Raw genomic sequence first — 21,407 nt, forward strand, 5'->3', positions numbered from 1 at the left:
TTGCTGATCACAGAACTAACATGTAATGAATGGTTTAGTGATCTTCATTGTTTTATACTACCTGTCTTTGCCACAAGAATCGGTATGTATGTGCTTCCTTTTGACTGCTGTTTTTTCATACCAAGGCAAACCCAGAACAATGTTGTAGTTGACCATGTGTTCACTGTCACCAGGCCCGCATCCTTCAGACATTGTTGCCTTCCATCATTTCTGGTGAATAGAGATCAAGTTGTGACAGAGATAAATATGATAGGTCATATCTCGCCTTGTTGTGTAGTCACTATCACAGTGAACGTTGTCAGTGACTGATACCAGACATAAACTGGGGAGAGGACATGGGTCCTCATCATTCCCAGCAGCCATTTGACTAGCCTCTGCCAAAAAATGGCACTCAATTAGCACCGATGTTTTGTTTATATTCTTGTTTTAGAGAGCTTTCAATTTTAAGTAAGATTATTTCAACTTCATGTACTTGTCCTTTAAACATACGCAAATACTTGTCTCAGACCAAACTGTTCTTTTGTACTTTCAACTTGTATTTGCAGATTTTATTTTGTTAATATTTATATGTCAGTAGTTGTAACTTCTTTTTGTATATTTAAAGTGATCCTGGAAATAGTAGGTTTCTCATAAAAGGCCTGTTTCAAAATTGATGTGAGTCAGAAGAATTTTTACAGAATTATATTTATCAGGCCTTACCTGGTGAACCAAGTGTGCCATCGGTATGGCTGTTTCAGCAGCTCTGAACAGAGCTCGGTAACCTGACTACCCAGAGCAGCTCTGGCAGCAGCAATCTGGTCAGTGCAGTTCAAAGCAAATAGAGAAGCATTGCAAGTGCAAACACCACATTTACACTTTTCAGTTACTTGCTGAAGTGATAGAGTAGCTGTACTTTCTGTTCTGTTCATATTTATTTTTCTTTGTTTTGAAGACTGCTTCCCAGAGCTGCTGCAGAGGTGTTGTAAGGATCAAGTTCTTCAAACCAGTCTATAACCTGCCTTTGGATTGGTTTGGAAGCAAAGTAAACTTCTCAGACTAGTAAAATGGAGAAATAATTAGTTGGCTGATGGTTATGTTGTGATTCTGCCCTCTAGCGATTGATGTAGATTAGATTCCTGTTGGTCTATATTTACTCTAGCATGCAGTGTAAGGGTTGTGGCAAACGAACATCACAAATCACAATACAAATGAGGGTAGTTTCTTTTTTCTTTTTTCTTTTTTGAATGTGTGATGAGCTGAAATTTTAAATTTTCTGGATTGCTGTAACTCTTGTCCAGATCCCAGGAAGGAGAAGAGCGTGAATGCAGTTTACATTGCAATGAGAGTTGGGTGTCCATAAGATATATTCATGAGATGGTGAATCTTTACCATATGCCCTGTAATCTGGATTCCCTGAGTGAAGATTGGCTAGGTTCGATGGAGCTCCTCAGTGCTGTATCTTGGTTGCTTCCAGTACCCAAGCACTATGCTGCCTTTCTGCGTAACCTGTAGCACACTGTGCTGTGCGGTTTGTTTACCTGGGAGCTGCTAGCATCTTGGCATTAATCAGGCACAACGCTGGTTCCACATTAGCTGCAGGGCACAGGCTGTTTGGGAAGGATGCGCCGTTGGGGAAGTGTCACATTGTCTGGGTAAAGAGAGGGGCACTACATGGTGCATGGTGCTGTACCTCTCAGGGCTGCTTCTCTTTCCCGGATGCAATATCAGCAAGGCAGCTGTGCTCATCAGACTGCCAGGGCTGAGGGTGCTGTGAGGCCCAGATTCGCAGCTGCTACATGCAGATGTTTGAGATCAGGAATTTTGGCCCAGCTGAATCCTCTGCCAGCCATGCCCCCATCCTTCCCAGGCTGCCAGCTTTCTGCCAAGAGAATGTGGTGCTGGGGTGGTGCCTCGGAACATGCAACTTTTATGAGCATCTTCTCTTTCTTCATGCTCTTGCTATTAGGAGGATAAATATTGGTACAAATCTCAAGCTCATCAAATTCAAGGGGAGCCCCACATCCGTGGGCTTTTCTAGGGTACATACTTTTTAATCTGTGTGAAAGCAGCATTGCCAAATCTGTTTCAACCACTATCAGAGTCAAAATTTTAATCTCCTTTGCCATAACATGCAATAATTTGTGGTAAATAGCCCCCAAAAATAAAAAAAGCAACTTAATTTTGACCTTGATAATTGTCCTATAACATTACAAATGTCCTGCTACTGTCCTGTCCTATTACGAGTTGGAATTTTCATTCTCTGTTATTCACTGAAACATTCACACGGGAGTAGACAAAACAGCAACCTCTCAGCCACTCTGTAGGTTTACTTCCCAGTTTGTGGTGCCTTTATTTGTGGAAAATGGTGATGTGACTTTGAATCTGCCAGGTGATTAGGTTTAAACAGCTAGAGACTGTAACTACCAGTGTCATCATGAGATATCCCTCATTTTCTGTCTAGAAAAATAATTGCCCTGTTTTGTGCTTTGAACAGTGTGAAATACTGAAACATTTGTGGAATGAAAATTGAAATTTTAGTTAGGAAATGCTATAGCAAAGGCAATGGCTAGTGGTACTTGGATTTGGTCAAATTCAAAGCCAACATACATTTGGGATGACAGTGCTAATCTTGTAAATTTTGTAGGTAGGGGTGTTCCTGCATAGGGATATGTATGCATCAGATTCAGATGTGTGTTTTGTATGGGTAATGGAAACAACTCTTCAGATTTTGTTCTGTTCCGTTGTATAGCAATTCATAGTATAAGGTCTTTGCCATGCTTTTTTAATAAGCAAGATCCTGAAACTACAACGAATCTGGGTGAATATTGTAGTTTTGTAAAGAGGTTTCTAAGAAACCTGTCATTGGGTTGTATGACCAGTCAGAATATGGCTCATACGATGCTACAGAAATGCAATTTGTGTGGTAAATGTGTAAATAAGCAAGTACCTATGACTCAGACCTCTGTGCCCATTCAAAGCCTTGTATGTACCTTGCAAGTACTGGCAAGACACAGTCAGACAGTAGGAGAAGAGAGCTGAACGAGAGGTGGTTAAGGGACGGGGAAGAGCTTAATGGTAAAATTGCAAGGGTCAATATGGGTTGAGAAACAAAGTGTGGAAAAGAATTAGTCTAACAAAGGAGAAAAGCCTCAACTGAATTAGTTTAGAGTCACAGTCACTGGAGAAGAATGACGCGAAAAAGAATAGGGGAAGCTGAGTTGACATAGGTGAGGAAAGCAAAAAATGTTGCTGGGAAATGAGAGGTGGATAGAAAGGGTAAAAGCAGTGACAGGAAAAGGGTGGCAGGGTTGTTTCAGAGAAATGAGTTATGATATGGAGAGGAGTTTGACAGAACATGGAAGAAGACATGTTTGGTAACATTCAGGGAGTAGTCGAGATTAGGGGGTGATTTAAAGCTACCTAAAAAGGAGAAATTAAACAAAGAATTGAAAGTACAAAGTACAGAGAGAAAAACATAGTTTGTGCCATCGAATACCAAGTTTGTAGAGAGAGACCCAGTGAAGGAGAGCAGGCAGCTGGGGACAGAGAAATACAGCATCACTGAAGGCTGTTACTGAAGGGTCAAACTAAAATAGTTTAGTTTTTTGAAAGGATTCCTGCATAAGATGTCAGAAGTGGTGGTCATGTCTTTCACAGCCTGGGCTTGTAGGCTGCTCTCCTTTGGAATTCAGCATCTGATACAATTAATCAGCAGTACAGCCATTGGGAAGTTTCAGGAAAAAACACTGTACTTTATTAAAAAGTACCATTCCATCCAAATGTAAGTGTTTTTAAGGGCAAACATTTTCATATAAGGAGATAGTTACTGGGACATCACAAAATGTTTTGTTGGGGTTTCTTTTTTAAAATAAATTTCATCTTGAAATATTTAATAAATTAAAATCAGACCCAAACATTTCCCTCTTAATCTATGTTCTAAATAATTTAAAGAGTATTTTCTGAAATTGAAATCAGTGGTGTATTTCACCAATGTTGTGGCCTGTCTTGGAACAGAAACAGTCATGTTCTGGGATGAAGAAGGTGTGAATTTTCCCACTGAAGTAATCACCTGACTTACCTATTGCCTAGGGCCAAAAGCGTTAGTCACATTAAATGCGAGCTACTGACAATCAGATTCACTTATTGTTTTAGTTTTGCTGTTGTTCTTCTTGACACATCTGTCACTGGTCTTTGGAGGACGAATTATAAACAAGCAGGAAGAGGAAGAGTCTATAAACAAGCACAGTTCATAGAGCAAATGAGTATGTGGAAAATCTCTTTCTTGACTCTTGCATTGAAAGGTGTCCCAGTAAAGACTTTATTGTTATCCCTTCTTTCCTTGAGCAAATTCATTCACAATCATAACACTTTTTAAAAAATGTTGATCCAATGGAGAAATGGCTTATCTTTGTTTACTTGTAATTAGAGATGGATGACTTGTAGATGGACATCTGTTGGTCAGCAGTTAAGCTAAAACCCTGTTCTGAGGTTTGTAATTGATGCACTCACTAAGGTTCTTGAGAACAGAGGCTTTTGGTAATTGTTGATGCAAACAATAAACCCTTTCTGCTTCGGTCACTGACTATCTTACCAAAAGCTTACTAACTAGGCAGTGTAAGATCAGCTGCAGAGCCTTCATAATACCAGGATGGCATCACATAGCACCACACAGGGAAACAGTTCTGCTGTGTTATTTTCACATAGCTTCATATCTGATTCTTACTTGTCTGAGTTGAATGTAGCTGTTTGAAGTGTGGGAGGAAGAGGAAAGGTAGAGGTTTTTACAGCTCTGCCTGAGACAGCAATGGGCTTTGTCTGAGTAAACAAAAGCAATTTAGTATACTGCAGTGTGAAAATGCATTGCTCGTAAAGGTTGCTCCTAAAGTCTATAGTACTAAGCAACATATTCATCACTTAGTGAAAATATGCATGTGTTTTTTTTTTTTTTTTTTTTTTTCACTATTATTAGCCACCTTTGCTAAGCTGAGCGTTTTTATTTGCAGTTTTGTGTGGATCTGTAAAATGTGTTAGAAAATCTTTTCCTTTTGGAGATGTCTGTTCTTGAAGTCATGTCTTGATGACCTTGCTCTTGAAAAGCGTGGGGTGCTGATCTTCCCCCTTTTTTTTTTTTTTTTTTTAAAAAAAAAAAAAAAAAAAAGGTTTGCATAAATTGTTGTATTATTTGTGTCAAGAAGAGGTTCTGCCTATACTTTCCTTGTGGGGTGAGACCTGTACCTGGACACGTGGACTTTCTGTGCCCTAAACAGCAGGGTATTGCCTGCTGGGACTCGTTTTGTATCACCTCTCTCTCATTCAGGGCTCCTTCTTCCCCACAGAAGTCATAAGGTTCATTTTTTTGTTGCAGAGCAGTGGGGAAATTTCTCTGAATCAGAGTTTCATTAATGCAAGAAGTTCTCAACCTAATTATTGGAAGTGCTGAAAACAGACTGTTACCATTTTTAGAATTATCTAGATCTGCTGTATTTAAGTGCACTGCTACATGAAAGTTGAGGATATAGTGTAATTATGACATTTTGGAATTTTGGAATACCAGATATGAAAGTTAAATTGTTCAATGATTATGCATACAGGAGATCAGTAAATGGAGCTACATATTTTGGTAGTCATGTTGGTATTATCTTCTGTAATCCTTTCTTATTTTATTTTTTATGAATGACTGGAAAACTTAAAAAAAAAAGTGTGATGCTTAGTTTCAAATAAATTGAAACATATAGGTTCATGTAGACTATTTTGCTGCACTTTATTTGCTGTCACAAAAGTGATTTGACTCATTATTCGTGATAATGAGGGATTAATGAATTAAATAATTCATTCAGACAACTTTTTCACCATCTAAACCTATGTTTTTGCACCACACACCCAAGAAGGAAAAGCATGGAGGCAAAAAATCCTGAGAAACTAGCCAGGAATATTTGAACAGATTTGCAGATATACATAAATGACATACTAAAAATTTTGTTCATTTGTTCCTTTTATTTTGGTCACAATAAATTGGCAATCCAATTTAATTTCAAGGACGGGTGTTTAGACTTGCTTTTGTAGCTGTCCACTAGAACTGTGCAGTGAAACCCTACACCTTTTACTTATTTCCCTAGATACTCTAATCCCTCCCTGCTTCACCAGTATCTTTGTGCTGTTCTTCCCTTTGTATCCACAGCAACATGAATCCCAGCTGGAATTACTTGCTTCTGAAATGCAGGTGCACTTGTTTAATGTTGCATTGGTTCGGGCTCTTAACTTGAAGACTTTTTCAGCAGATGGGAACCTGTGCTTTTACCATGCTCCCTATAAGGCAACGGCATATATTTTAGAAGCACATAAGACATTCTCTCTTCTACCTGTTTCTCAGAGCCTTTGTTGTTTTCCCATTATTAAGAGCTTTTAGGCATCAGTAAGGAATCCCCAGCCATCATAAATAAACCATCTTTTTGTTAGTCTAGAAATAATAATGATATGTGGAGAAAAGGGTTGAACGATGTCAAGTGGTAACATGCCTGACAGTCGCTGTCCCAAATAGTCGAACCCATTACCTGCCTGTAACTCTGTGTACCACTGCCTGACAGTAACCACGGCCAAGCACCTACAGGTTGCTTGTATTTTTCAGGCTCATATTTAAGTGCCTATATATAAATTTAAAATACTAAGCTGAGGCATACCAGCTGCACTTCTCAAATCTACCTTTATAATCGTCATGGCTAGTTTTTGCTTTTATTTTCGTACTTAAAGATTCTGATAATTTTCATGAATGTCAGTTTGTGTTTAAACCCAATAATTTTGATCCTTAGGTGATAAAGAATTTTACTTCCCTGTTTGCAAATATGACCATTATTTGCATGAAATTGACAGAGATAATTATTTATTGCCTGACTTTTTTTTTGAAGGCTCTGCAGTTGTCAAGTTTTCAGCACATCACAAGTGTCTAACCTTATGCCCCATTGGCTGTATCAGAATCATAGAATTAGAGAATTATCTAAGTTGGAAAAGACCTCTAAGATCATCTAGTCCAACCCTAATCCAACCAGAGCTCCTTGCTGCAGCAAATGTGGCAAGTGGCTTAAGTGCTAAGGGGAGGATTGTCTTCTACTGTGGAGGCTTTGCCATTCATCTCTTTGTGGAAGTCAGTTAAAAAAAAAAAAATCTGTTCACCTCCCACCATCTGCTTCCAAAATGGGGAGGCTCCCTGCCATCCCATCTTCTCCGCTGTGCTCACCTCTAACCTCCAGTCTTCCACTGTCTGCTCAGACAATGCTTTACCTCACAGTTTGTGGTTGCAAACCTTGAGTTCTTCTTTGCAGAAGAAACGCAATTCATGTCACCCACAGTTTGAGCCACAGTGTGGTTAGTGGCCACAGGGCTGCTTAACAGTGAGCCTTTCTCCAAACCGAGGTGCCCGTGGGGTGTCTGCCTCTTTCTGTCGTGTGACACCTCAGTGCCAAGGGACAAAGGACCAAAGCCAAGGAAGCCTGCAACTGTTCTTCGCTCACTTTTGGCAATTCCAAGTTGAGATCTGGGACTGGAAGGGTAGTATCAGGTACCACCCCTGGGTCTCTTCTGTTCTGCCTCTGACATCAGCACCCCCTTTTGATAGCTTCAATCCAATTTCCTTTGTGTATTGATTTATTATTTTTTTTAACATAAAATAGGAATCAAAGTTATTACTGATTTCATCATAGTATTTCAAAGAGTTGCTAATTAATGATTTGATGCCTACAAGATGAACGAATGGGAAACATGAATTAATGTTTGGGGCGTATGGGAATGCCGTGGGAGTTCTGAGGTAGAAGTAAGTTGTTAGTAAATCGTACTGAGTGAGAGGTCTGAACTGAAGCCTCACATTTGATGGGAGAGAACTGAACAAATACCATATGGACTAAATAGAGGTACAGCATCTGTAGAAGAAAATAGTATGTGATCAGATCAATAATGTGCACCATTGTGCAGCCATGCAAAACAGGTACATTATTGTTGCTTGGGACCCTTATTCTACCATTTTTCTGATGCTTGCTTGCAGCATTTTCATCCTGACTATAGTTAATGTAATTTAAACCTAATGTTATTATAGCACCTGGATTTGGAGACATTGGCAAGCGGCCATTGGGCAAGTAGAGAGATGATTTCAGCTCTGAGTTGAAAAGAAACTTCGGTATTGGGAGGGCAGGCAGGATAGAAGAATGTCTGGGATGACTGTGTACTGTTGTAGCCATTTTCCTCATAATTACGTGTAAACTATGTGGCAAGCAGTTATACCATTTAGGTGTGTATAGTTTATTGCAATTACTCACATTTGCACCCAACTAGAAACACTCCATTAGCACAGATGACATCCTGTACACTTTAAATTCAGTTCAATGTATTGGGATAACTGTCATTTACCACTTTATATCACTCAAACAGCATAATGTGGCCATAAATGAAGAGCAAATTCTATTTACACCCACTTCTGCAGAGTGACCTTAATTTAAATGAGAATCAGGCCCATAATCTGTATAAATATATGCACTCTGTTACATTAAGGTTATTTATTACATTGTGCTTGGCCTGAGTATGCATGGAGATTTACCATAGATAATCCATAATCCAGAATTAAACTATTAATACGCATTTTGAGAGTGGCAGCCATAACCTCAAAATTCCTTGGTTTAAGAATGACCTTTAACTTTGTTTGAATATATTTTTTAAATGTATGAATAACAAATTAACATCGGTTGATAAAAAACATTCTGATTCCTTTGTACCATTTGCATCAATCCATACTTAACTTACACAAAGCCTTGAAGATTAGAAGGCTTAATCACTCATAATATTTATTTGTTTTTAAATGTCAGATCACATTTAGTTCAACATACTGTCAGTCTTGTTCCCCTCCACCCTCTGGTGTTAATGAAACTACAGAAGTAAGTACTCTTCTTTTTCTGTACGAAGACACAATCTTAGCAAGATGACAAACCACGTTGTGCCTCGCCTGTGTAAAGGAGTTGTTTTCTGTATCCTCCTGCACATGGAATTGAAGTCTGTCTTGTTCCCCTGATATGGCTTCCTCCTTTCAGTAGACCTGGTGCAGGAAGCAGCCACATTTCTTGTTGTCAGGAATAATTTTTAACTTTCCTGCAGCCATGTCTCTGCTTATGGAAGGTGAGCTATGAACAGCAGTAGCTGGTCCCAGTTCTCCAACAGAACCACAGCTTCCTGTGTTTTCACATGTTGTGTGATGGTGTACTGGAAAGAGTGCATTACTCATGAAAATGACACAAAGAAGTACAATGCTCTGGACAAGACCTTGCATGTTTTAGAACCCTGCTTTAAGCATAATACATTGCAATGTTGCAGAGATTGACTTCCCTTGTAGCATGTACTCAACAAACGACATAAAAGTGATAATTAGAGTATTGCACAGTTTTTCACCAGGTGTCTAAATAACTGCAGATTTCCAGCGTGATTTTTTTTAAGTGCTTCTTGACCTTTCTTCTGCTGGTACTGAAGCACATTCTTTGATCCACTCCTGTTAAGCAAAGTGCTTGAAATCAGTGAGACTCACCAGACTGTGTACTGGATTTCGTTTTTCATTTTTTTCCAGCCTTTGAGCAAAGACATGCTGGTCTTGCAATATCTACTGTAGTCATGGAAGTTAAGTCCTGCCAGAAAGTCTTAGGATCAGCATTTCTAGTGACATCAGAGAATCTAAATATTTCTGTCAGGATTGCGACAACGTTGTGCTACAGCTCAAATAAGAGCCATAAGGATGGACTGGGGAAATCAGTTATCTGTCAATACAGCTTATAACTATATGCTAAAAAGCACTCACATTATAACTGTACCAAATGGAGCCTCAGAAAAATTTCATTGGTTTAACTGTGGCATGTCTTTCTTTCCACAGTCCGCACCTGAAATTTAACAATCTGACCTTGATTTCAATTCATGGCCTTCCAGGAAAAGACCTTCCAGCCTCCAAACATAGAAGATTTTTAATTAACAGGTTTGATTTAATATCTAAACTCTACCATAGCTTCAAAGGAAAGCATAACACTTTGTAATTTTCTGTGAACTTGTGCTAAATTTTAAATAGGAACATAGGCAGGTGCTCTCAAAATAATGCAGTCTCTCTATAAAACATGCATTCACCTGTGAAATGCATTAAATATAACTGTTACTAGGGAAATAGCACAAAGCATTACTAAAGCAGTAACTTCAGGGTAGTGGTCCATCATATTATACCAGGATGCTGCTCTGCTGTCCAAGACTTCTTAGATTGCTTAGATCTCCAGGCTAAGGATAGATGACAAAAGATGTATGTTTGATGTTTAAATATTGCTTAATTTAACTGCCATGAGTTTTGTTCCAAATAATGCTGATAACCTGTGAGGGAGCTGAGTATGCAGGGGAACATTTAAGATTAAGTTGACAGACTTGGAAGAACTGTGCTGCATCAGTCCTGCTGCTTGTGAACTGTTTGTGTGTCAGTCATTGGCCTGTGTTTGGAAGTCTTGCTTCAGTCCCTTATGCTCGCTACCCCCTGGCTGGCAGATCTATGATTCTGGTGCAGAATATCTCAAGGGAAGACTGAAAGATGCTTGTGTCCAGTGAGTGGTCAAATATTTTCACAAGTTTTCTTGTTTGCCAATAAATAGAGTAGCTTCCAACTAGTAGGATAAAATTTTGCCTCATTAAAATTGACAGTGTATAATTCTCACTTAAATTTAGTATATTTCTTTTAGGCATTTTATTTTTTATATTGGAGTAGTCGCTAGGAATCCACACTCAGGACAAGATCATGGTTGTTCTGGACATTGAGAAGCACAGTCATTTTGAGTAGCTGGCGATGAACTTGGTATAATTTATGTGGATTTGGCATGTGACATTTGGAACCAGCACATTGTTCTTACCAATTTTTTACTTAGAAAGCAGTAAAGCCCTAAAGAGACAGCTCTTTAAATGACAAAACAACTCAATGTCTCCTTAAAACGGAAATCTCTACAAAGCCATGGAAATAGTGTGATGTGGACATGTTTAAAACTAACTTACCATATTTGGAATTTTGCCCTGTGAAGAGCAAGAAATTTTTGATAACTAGTTACCAGAATTAATTTTTTACTGTAGAAAGGGGTGTTTTTAAGTACAAGTCTAGGAAATGAAGAGATTGTATACTCACGCAAATGCATGTACAGTTTTTCTGGAATATACTGTAAAAAAAAGACTTGTAATAACAAAATATCCACCCTGACGGAAAGTTGCTGTTCATGGCTGCCTCCCCAGAATTAGCTGTTAACATTTGAAAGCAGATTAAGAGTGAAAATGGAACTCTGCAGGGTACGATTTTTGAAAGCATCCCTGTGATTTTGGAGTGTCAGTCTCCCAGGAGCTGTGTACCTCAATTATAAAGGTGCTTTTGAAAAACCTAATCTCTTCTTGATGTCCATTTTATTTATAGATTTCTGCATGATTATAGTTTAGAATTGTCAGTGGTTTTCTTCCCTTATTTATTTCCTTCTGGTATTTGTGAGTATAGAGGATGCAGAGCACCTCAGAAAGCCTGGACATTCTGTTCTAAAATTCTTCAGGTCATGAAAGCAACTTTGTTTGTTTCTCCTTTGGTTCTCTATTTGTTATTTTCATCATCCTCTAGGATAATTTGGGGAAATCACTAACAGCAATTAATGTGTACCAGTCAGCTCTGATGTTTTAGAATGTATGTTTTGGTACTAGGAGTAAAATATTTTTCGGTGTTGAGTCTCTGAGTTCATAGAATCATTAAGGGTGGAAAAGCCCTCCAAGATCATCTGGTCCAGTCTTCCCCCTACCACCAATATCACCCACTAAACCATGTCCCTGAGTTCTCTTAGTGAAGACAAGCATTTTTCACATCTGCACATTTCCCTCATAAACCTGTCAATTTTGTTTTCTTTTGGGTAACCAGTATGATAATTTCTCCTTTATGCCTGTTAATATTCAGTTCATCTTGCAGAGGAATTCAGTTGCATCTTACAGACTTCTGAAAGTTTGTGGGTAGGGGTCATTTTAGGGAGTTTCCAACATCTTTCATTCTTGTATTTTGGAAAAGTTCATTTGGAAAAAGATCACCAAGAAAAAAATGGATATCCCTGCCTTCCTCTTTCACCTCTGACAAGCATTTTCCTACCTTTCTACTTATTTTTAAACTTTTCAGACTAACACTTCGGTACAAAGGTGTTAAAATACCAGTGGTGCCGTAACTGTATTTGCATCTCACCATATTTGCTATTGGTGAAGCTGAACACCAAATGAAGCACAAGTGAAAAAAAATAACATGAGAATCTAGAATAGGATAAAAAAATGGATTATTAAAATATTTTCTCTGCAGGTACAAAGGTCTCCTCCTCACATCAAGCTGCAAATGAAAAGCAGAATAAAGCATTTATTTTTGAGTTTGTTTTTAAATTATGTGGTTGTATGGCCTAGTGCTGGGAGGGATTATTCGGTTTTAGCAGAAAGTTGTCAATTTGTAACTGAGTATTTCATAATGACTAATCTTTTACTATAGGCTGCAGTAAACTTCACAGCAAGAAAACAGACTTGAACCACTAGGGGACTTTGGCTAACTCACCAGATGTCTAATTAATGCCTGCTGTCAGCTGCTGAAATGTCACTTACAGATATGTTTTCTTCACAGCCACTGTTTTAATGATGAAGATTATGCACAGATGTCACTTTGTTCCTGGGTTAACGTTGTGGTTGGTAAAATGACTGGCATAAATCGCACTGCCAAATATGTAGTTATTTCCAAGCAGAGAAAAGTACCGTATGACTACCTTGTTCTCTGCACAGGACAGAAATACCAGGTAAGATTGTGTGCAGAGAGAAGGAATAAATAAATAAATAAAAACAAACAAACAAACAAACAAACATTTTTTTACAGTGAAGAGCATTTCTGTGATTGTGATCAGCAAAGGAGTAGAGTACTCCATAGCAATTGTATAACCAGAAAGCAGCCCTACAGCATGGCAGGTTGTTCTGTTTCAGTGCAGCTATAGAGTTTGGAGCGGATAAGAGAGGGAGATTTACAAATTTTTCTACCAGTAATGTCACTACTCAGTACCAGATATTAAGTAAAGCTGTCAGTATTTTGCCACTGTGACCATTAAATCCACTGAAGAGTAGGCCCAAATGACATGTGGCCCCAGCCACAGGAGACTTAACTCCAGCTGGTTTAACACCGTTTGACCTAGTTTTGGCAATGGAGGGAATTCCTTATCAAATTAATTACTCAGTTCTCATGATGACCATGCCTAGTGCTGTATGTTATTGTAGCACACGGTTGTGTTTCAAGTGAGATAAAATGCTTCAGGGAAGGTGACCTATGATATTCAGTGGAGTCTCACAGCATTTATGTTGGGGGACACAATCCTGGGAAGTGAAGGCTCAAGAGTGAGAAGGGCCAGTTTTCCAGCTGGGCTGCTTTGTTTTAGCCTTGGTGACAACTAAAGCAATTTTGCCATTCCCCTGGTTTACAGCAGCAGCACAGGTCTCAAAAGAGTGTATGTGTAAAATGAACTTGTGTGGGGTGGAACTGAGAGCTCTGTCTTACTGCTGAATCAGACCTCTGTGTGCTAGATAGCTTCTTCCAGTTCTGTATCATTAGTTTAACTGTGATTGCACTATTGACTATGAGATGGGTATGGGGTGTGCTCCATGAAACCTCTGCATTACATGGAGTACAACATGTGTGCAACAGATTTGTGGAGCAAGAAAAACCCATTTTTTCTGTAAACTCTTCAGAGTTGAGACACACTTCAAATGACAATCTATGTTCACTATTCATCAGGGATGAAACAGGAGTTAAAGTATGGTCTGAATGACTTTAAGTGCTCCTAGAAAAAGATATTTGGAGGCAACTCTTAATTTGAAATATAAGTTGTGGGAAATAACTACACTGCAGGGGAAAGAAAAATAAGAAAGCAAGAAAAAACTCAGGTTTTATCTGTCTTCAAGAAGACAGATATTCTTACTTCTAAGCTCTATAAAATAAAAAAGGAAGGAATTATTTTTATCATATGTTTTTTGTTTTATTACATAGAGCTGATTTTAAAAAATCTTTTGTAGCAGTACTCCAAGATTTATGCCATATATTCATTCATTCATTTGTTCCAGGTCATGTCTCCTACTGGAGCAGATATCAGTAAACTCCCAACTAATAGAGATGTCCTAAGTGAATGGCCACAGAGATACACAGGGAAAGTCCCTTCCAATCATTTTAATCTCAATGACGATCAGGACTGTTTAAAGGCATTGCACTGGCTGGAAGAAAACATTGTCAACTCAGAAGGTAGGGGTCTTGTTAAACACACGCACATTTGCAGAAATGTTTTCTGGGCTTATTGTTTCCTTAATTCCATGGTGTGATTGGTACCTGATTAATTCTAGCAAAGTGTTTCATCTGCTGTGCTTTGTTTTCCAGATGAACTTAAAATTTGTTGTCATTTTTGATACCCAGCATATTTAGCTAGGAAAAAAAAAAAAGAAAAAAAAAAGTTTGGGATAGATTAATTATCTGTAATTATCATATAAAACAAAATGAATCCCAAATGCAAAGCTAGTTGGAGTCATTAATTAGGCAACTAAATAATAATTTAATTAGTGAGTGTGTTTTTATGTTGTATAGAAAAATACCTAGATTCGAGGCATAACGTGTCATCTGTGTTCTGTTGCATCAGTTACAGATTTACACATAGAACTGCAGGCTCCCTGTATTTTCTTTTATCCCTTTACATCACACATTTGTGCAGGTTTTTGTCCATCATACCTGTATTTCCTGAGCCTGCTCATGTTTGTGTTCTTCATATATTCACTGAATGTGCATACTATAGAAAACACCTGGTATCGTCCAGGCTTCTGAGTTAAACTCTTTCAACTGCAGAAAAAGAGATCAAACAGTGAATGAACTCACATGTCATCTCTTCTTTGTGCCAGACCTGAGTCAGGGCAGAGTTCAGAGCAGGAAAGCTGTCTTTGTAGAAAGTTCCTGTCAATTGAATGCAACAATAATTTCCTAAAAATGTAGTTGAACTGGCTTACTTGGTAGAGAGTAGAATAATGAAAATTGATAGTTATTTGCTATGGTCTGCTAAGTTTGTGCTTTGCTTGGCAGACCTTTAAGGAAGTTCTCAAGATACTGGAGGTTTCTTTATCATCCTCCAAGTCTGGCTGTGGTCAGGTCAGAAGACAATAAACGTGGTGATGTCTCAGTTCACATTTTCCTCAAACAGCTTCCTGGCCTCAGGCATGTAAATGGTGCAATCTGTATGGTTTTGCCTAGTGTCCAGCTGACATGCACAGCTGCATTTGCATAAACAGATGAGGTGGTTGCTTCTCCCTGTTTGTTACTGCTCATATTTCATGTATATCTGTGCATGCCCAGTCCTGGAATGTGCTCCAACACATCTGAGCAGAAATGCATCTGAGAAGGGGCCAGTGTCCAGGATGCAAGGCACCCAGAACTGTTCCTCAGGCACAAGGGCAGTCTTACTACACCTCATCTTTTTTGGGACCAACGCACCTTTATTACTACTAAGTTAATATTAATAATTTCAGTATTGCTGCTGGCTTTTGCTGTTGTGTAAAGATGGATATATTAATTAGGCACTATCATGTCTTCAGCTGTAAGCTAAATTTACAGCTTCTGCTGTGTCGAGGTGCGTTTTCCTGCCAGAGGGTGCCTGGAAGCACACGGCAGGGTCCTGTGGGACTGAGCCCTGGGCTAGGGCTGGGACCAGGAGCAACACCCCCAGAGCTGGGGCAGCTGGCACAGGGGGCTTGGGGCATGGGTCTGTGCTCAGCTGCCCCAGCTCCATGGAGGGCTGAGGAGGAAAAGCTCTGGACAGGAGAGGGAATGAATATACCTCCAAGACCACTTGTAGTTCTGGAGCTTTTTTTGAAGGGAAGTGTTAAACACTGAACTTCACTGTGTGAGTCTTATTAGCCTAATTGGGTGAAAACTTCATTTGGTAGCACTGATTTTGAGAATGGCTTTTAATTAAGAGTTAAAGTAGAGGCTTTAAACTGCCTTTTTTTTTCCCTGTGCAAATGCTGGGTACCACTTCATTCTGGTTGAAACCAGCGGGTGCTTTTTTACCAAAGTTAAGCAGAGCAGGATCAACCTGGTAGCAGGTTGGCAGGAGGAATCACACATGTGCTGAGCAGCAGGAGATGCTTGAGGACCCGTGGGACAAGCAGCGAGCCACATCCTTTGCTGCTCCGCAGTTGACCGCTCCTGGGCCAGTAACTCAGAACGGGCTGACTGCTGTCTGGGGCCCGGAGCAGAGCAAGCACCAGCCCCTAGCCCTGGTGCTTCAGCTTCTCTGATGAAACCCAGCCAGCTAGTGCATGTAACCTATTACAACTGTAATTGTAACTAATTGAAATTCATCTCCTATTAGCACTGCACTTTCCATGAAAATAAAAAGTAGGATGGGAGTAAAGTAAGGAACAAAACTGTTTTAATGGCCCAAAATGGAGCAATTATTTTTTCTCTTTACCTAAACATAGCTTACTGCTTTATTAAAAGCATGTTTGTAGGAATACTACCGTATTAAAATTCCAGTGCCTGAATCACCAACCAGAGACACTGATGCTTTAGCTAATACAGGTTTTCTTCTTTAGCTTTTGCAAACTAAAAAGAGTCAGGTCATGCTGGGGTCACCGAAATCTTGTACTTCCACTTGTGGAAAATGAATGAGCCTGCTCTGCAGCAGAACACTGACATTTGAGTAATAAATAATAAAACTACTCTAGCAGTCTTTTTTTATGGCTGCTTTTTTTCCATAGAAGATTATTATGTTTACTCACAGATAGATACATTTTCATGTAGTTAAATAATAAAAGCATCCTGAGGAATTGCTATCTGTCCAGTGAACATAATTTCAGTCCATAATGAATATCGGTAGTTCCTTGACTACTAGCATTGTAATCTAAAAAGCTACTAATATTGTAATAAGCAGAAACTGTAAATTGTTGATTTACAAGAGGTCAGTAAAGGAGCATTGCTTTCCTTAATCTAATGTAGTTGTATTAAATATTACCATATAAAACAGAATTTTAATTTTCCTTGAGAAATGCGGGGCTGGAATCTGATCTTGTATATACAGAAATGCCAACATGTAATGCAATCACTGAACTCCCCCGCTGAAGAGGCTGGTTCCACCAAATGGTGAAGATCTCTCTGCTGCCCAGACTTTTATGCCTTAGAGTCAGAATGACACTTTGCTAGCCTGCACCTTAGGTAAGCACTTCTCATTCCCTGTTGCCACTGAGAAGGGAATTCTCAGTCTGTCCTACAAGAGCTGTGCCATTTTGCAAGGGTTACCTGAAGGCGGAGCAGATTGGAGAGCCTGGCGATGCTTTCTATTCTGACAGAGAGAGCAGGGAGCAGAGGAGCAGTTTTCAGGCCTTGCTCGGATGAGTACTTAGTGCTTTATATTACACCGACCTTAGATAAAGCACACAAATGCCCTGACGTATCCAGGTCTGCCTGCCCCCTTGCCAGGAGGGCTGCGAGTCCGTATTCTGCTCACACAGAACTTGCTACCTCCCGTCCTCGCCTGTTTGACCTTGTCTTTAACTGCACAGATTGAAGTGGTACAGCTTCAGTGGGCGAATGCTGCAGGATCCTACTGTTATAAATGAAGTATCAACTCAATCTGAATTTAGTAATATTTATAAAAGAAATATTCATTAAAAGTTTAAAAGGCAAGTAAACAGCGCTCGGTGTGCAGGGAGTCTACGCTCCACCAACACACACACACGAACATCAAACATTCTAAATATACAGAACATTGCTTTACATACTAAACCCGAGTATGCCTATACGTATGTACAATCAGGAAAGGTAAAAATCCTTTAAGTTCCATGACGTACTAAACTCAAGTACACCTAAACATACGTAAAATCAGAAAAGGTAACAAACAATTCTTTAAGTTTCTCCATTTTCCATTCCTTTTCTTGAGTACAAACAAGTCTCCATTTTCCATTCCTTTTGAGCAATGTCTCGCTTTAAGTTATCAAGCAACTCGGTCTTCAGGCCTTATGCATCCCATTCTTCCCGGATAGAAGAAAAGCATATCCATCTCCTTTGCAAGGCCAATAGGCCTGGATCAAAAGGCACGTCCAGGTCAACAGGGGGGGTAACAGCAAAAGCCTTCGATGACTGTAGCAGCAGAGGGGCCCATGGCGTAGCAGTTGGATCAGTAAAGGAGCCCGCAGCTCCCTCACTGTCTAGCAAGCCACACATTTGTGATTGTGGCTCCACATGGCTCTTTAAGGCCTCAGAGACTGTTCACCAGGTGCTGAGCAATCCCACTGCAACCTTGCCATTTTTAGTTGCAGAGTCCCACACCTTGACCTCAGTTTGGTCCCATATTTCAGGCTCATAAACTGTCTGATTGTTAATAAGGAGAACAAGCTGTGAGATTACCAGGACAGTCTTTGTTCCTAAGGACGTATGATTCCCCATACTGCGCAGCTGCTTACCAGCGACGGGCAGTTGTGTGCGCAGCTCAGCTTCTCTCAGCTCGAGCTTCTCTCCAGCTTCGGTGTGCCCATTTCCAGCAACTTTCTGTACGAGCTTCTCTGAGCAGTTTGCTGAGTTTGGCCAAACCTATCTTCATGAGGCAATCAATGTGCCTGTTCCCGTCCTGGTCTCCATTCTGCCAGCCTGTTCCTCTTCACTCCTTTTTCCTGCTTCTTTATTGATCATAACTTCATCACATCGTGTGACCTTCTTTTTTTTTTTTTTCTTTTTTTTATCTTGAGGGCAGGGTCCCCTCTTATACCCTTCTCCCCACAGCAGTTCTTTTCAAAACAACTTTTCATTGGTCAAACAACTTTGCATAAAACAGCAACAGCAAACACCCAGAAACTTCCATGCCTTAATGGCTGGAGAACAAGAAACCGGAGACTGCATGGAGTCTCCTGAATCACCCTTCTTTGTTACCTCTAAACTCTTTTAAATATTCCTGATGGCCTCGTCGTTAAGAGTCTAATGTTATCTCAAACACGGGGTTTTCCAATCCCCATGGCCACATTCCCAAATCTCCCCCTTCTTTATTAATATCAACCATTTTCTCGACGCGAATTACCATTCCACATATAACACTACCAAACAGTCTGTGGCTTTGGAGCAAAAGGCATTCCCTCAAATGGTGGGAAGTGTAGGTCTGAATCAGAGCTCCCTTTGCCTGTGGGGAAAAATGGAGCTGGTTGAAATAGTGGCAATGCACTGTGAAAGGTGCAGTGATATCCAAAGGCTGATTTCATACCGGTCACAAGCGTCTGCCTTGAACGTGCTGGTTTCCCAGCAGTGTGCAGTTCTGGGCGGGCTGCTTCGCAGCACAGCATCAGGCCGGTGGGTCTGGGACCTCCCAGCAGTCACCTGCACAGAGCAGTAGGGGCTGCATCCGCAGGGGCCTCTCCACTGTCTGGAGATGGAGGCTTGGCAGGAGGAAGCCACAGAGCTGGTGACTTCCTGTACTGCACAACGGCTGGTTTTCTCTATGTTGGTCTTTTCTAGTTTGTATATGTTTTTCTGCATGATGCGTTTAATTTGCTCCTGTACCCCATGTCCCTCCAGTAAGTGCTTTGACTAAGCAAAACTGAGCAAAATTGAGGAGAGAGAGGAGAACAAAATAAAAATGGGTGGTTTTTTGTTGTTGTTGTTGTTGTTGTTGTTGTTGTTCCCAAAGGATTTTCAATCAAAATAATTTCAAATTATGGGGTCAAAATGAATGTCATACTTCTGTGTTAAGTACTTGCCTACTTTGTGGGATGTTTTGTACAGATTCTTCACTAAATTATCTTAGCTACTGTTGCTAGGTAACATTGTTTGCTTCATAGCATCAGAGAAATAAGAGGGTCAAAGAGAGCAATTTCATGTTATTATCATCTGAGTTACACTAATAAGGTTTTCATTGTACATCTTAGAAATTTGCCCCCCTTTTTTTTCCCCCTTAGGGAACGTCATTGTCTATGGGAATACAATTGACATTTACACCACGGTAGAAACCCTCTTATCTCTTGGAATTAATGGATCTCGCATACATCTCGTGCAGCCTCCACTCACCTCAGATGTTACTTGCCTTAACAACAGTGAAATAGAAAGTGCTGTTCAGGAGGCACTGTCAGAAGCTGGCGTGTCTGTTTATTATGACAGTATCCTGGCACAGTGGAGCAAAGGTGACGACCCAGACCTTATCACTTGTGCTGCTTTCACTACTAATACAGAACCATTCAAACTGCAGTGTTCAGTAAGTATATGCTTTCATTGTATTTCCTTCAGTCTGTTCTTTAAGACAAAGACCATCAAATCGTGATAGAGTCCCTTTATGATTTATCTATTTTCTCATTGTCTCTAGAAGAATTAGCATTCACTCATTAGTCTGAAGGATTGTTTTGTAAAAATCCAAATAATACCATTGTTAATTCCCTGACTGATTTGGATTTAAATGTATTTTAGTCAGCTGACTCACAAATAGTTGAGTGACAAATATTCCTAATACATTTTCAACATAATTCTAGAAATTTCATCTCCATGAACCTTATCTAGGTAAATTACACACACACACTCACACATCTGTGAGATCTGAGATGTTTTTTAACCTTTCCCAATGGGCAAAACAGTCCTGTTTCTCATCATTGGGATAATCTGTGTGAGTGGGCTTCTAGTAGAGTCATTTTAAAACATGCATCCTTAGGAAGCCTTAAGGCCCTCACAGCACATCCCCACAGCCAGCAGGCTCCTTTGTGCCTCAAGTCTGCTGTAGTTCTGGAAAGGAAGGACCACATAGCACCCCCAGAGAGCTCCCCAGCCACCAGTGGTCCCTCCAAATCATTGTTTTTTTTTCCCCAGTCCTTTTCCGTCTATGGATATCTCAGCCTTTCCTGAAGGAGCTGAAGACCTTGTACAACACTTTTATCCACTGGCAATCACCTTTGATCACCATATCAGTAGCGATGTTCCTCTTGCTCTCTCCTCATATACAACTCTTCAGTTTCTCCCCTCTTTCCCTAAAATCCCTCTATTTTTATTCTTCCACAGAGATGTGAATCTGTTTTTTGTAACTTAATATCCATTCACCACCTCCCCACGAGCCCGTCGCCTCTTCCCCATCACTTTTCCTGTGTGGCCTGTGCCATTCCTTCAAGACCCCCATTTCCTCGCGGTTTGTTTCTCTTGCCCGTTGTGCCCCTTGCCTGTCTTTTCTCCGGTCATGGCTCTCGTCTCTTGTGGTCTTACCCAGCCTCTAAGCTGAGGGACATGCAGTTACTTGTGATGTTGGGGGCTTTCTGTTCTCCAAACCCAGTTCAGCTGTCTTGTGGGGCTTGCAGCTGCCTGTGAGGACGGACTCCAAGGAGGACAGGAGCTCCAGCAAGCAGCTGTGTCTGCC

At 40.1% G+C, this 21,407-nt stretch overlaps 1 protein-coding gene across 8 annotated transcripts in view; it reads left to right on the plus strand.

Moving 5' to 3' along the window:
- Positions 1-21,407, plus strand: part of CFAP61 (cilia and flagella associated protein 61) — a 110,401-nt gene that overhangs the window by 61,132 nt on the left and 27,862 nt on the right. For 7 of the 8 annotated variants that reach the window (XM_084516026.1, XM_084516028.1, XM_084516029.1 and 4 more), the window contains 4 exons: positions 9,875-9,973; positions 12,644-12,812; positions 14,122-14,296; positions 19,975-20,267. In XM_084516026.1, coding sequence (XP_084372152.1) covers positions 9,875-9,973; positions 12,644-12,812; positions 14,122-14,296; positions 19,975-20,267 — 736 coding nt within the window. The remainder of the gene's footprint in view (positions 1-9,874; positions 9,974-12,643; positions 12,813-14,121; positions 14,297-19,974; positions 20,268-21,407) is intronic. The other variant, XM_084516027.1, reaches the window with a different exon arrangement.

The sequence above is a fragment of the Aythya ferina genome (genome assembly GCF_964211825.1).
Source record: "Aythya ferina genome assembly, chromosome: 3".
NCBI classification, from domain to species: Eukaryota; Metazoa; Chordata; class Aves; order Anseriformes; family Anatidae; genus Aythya; species Aythya ferina.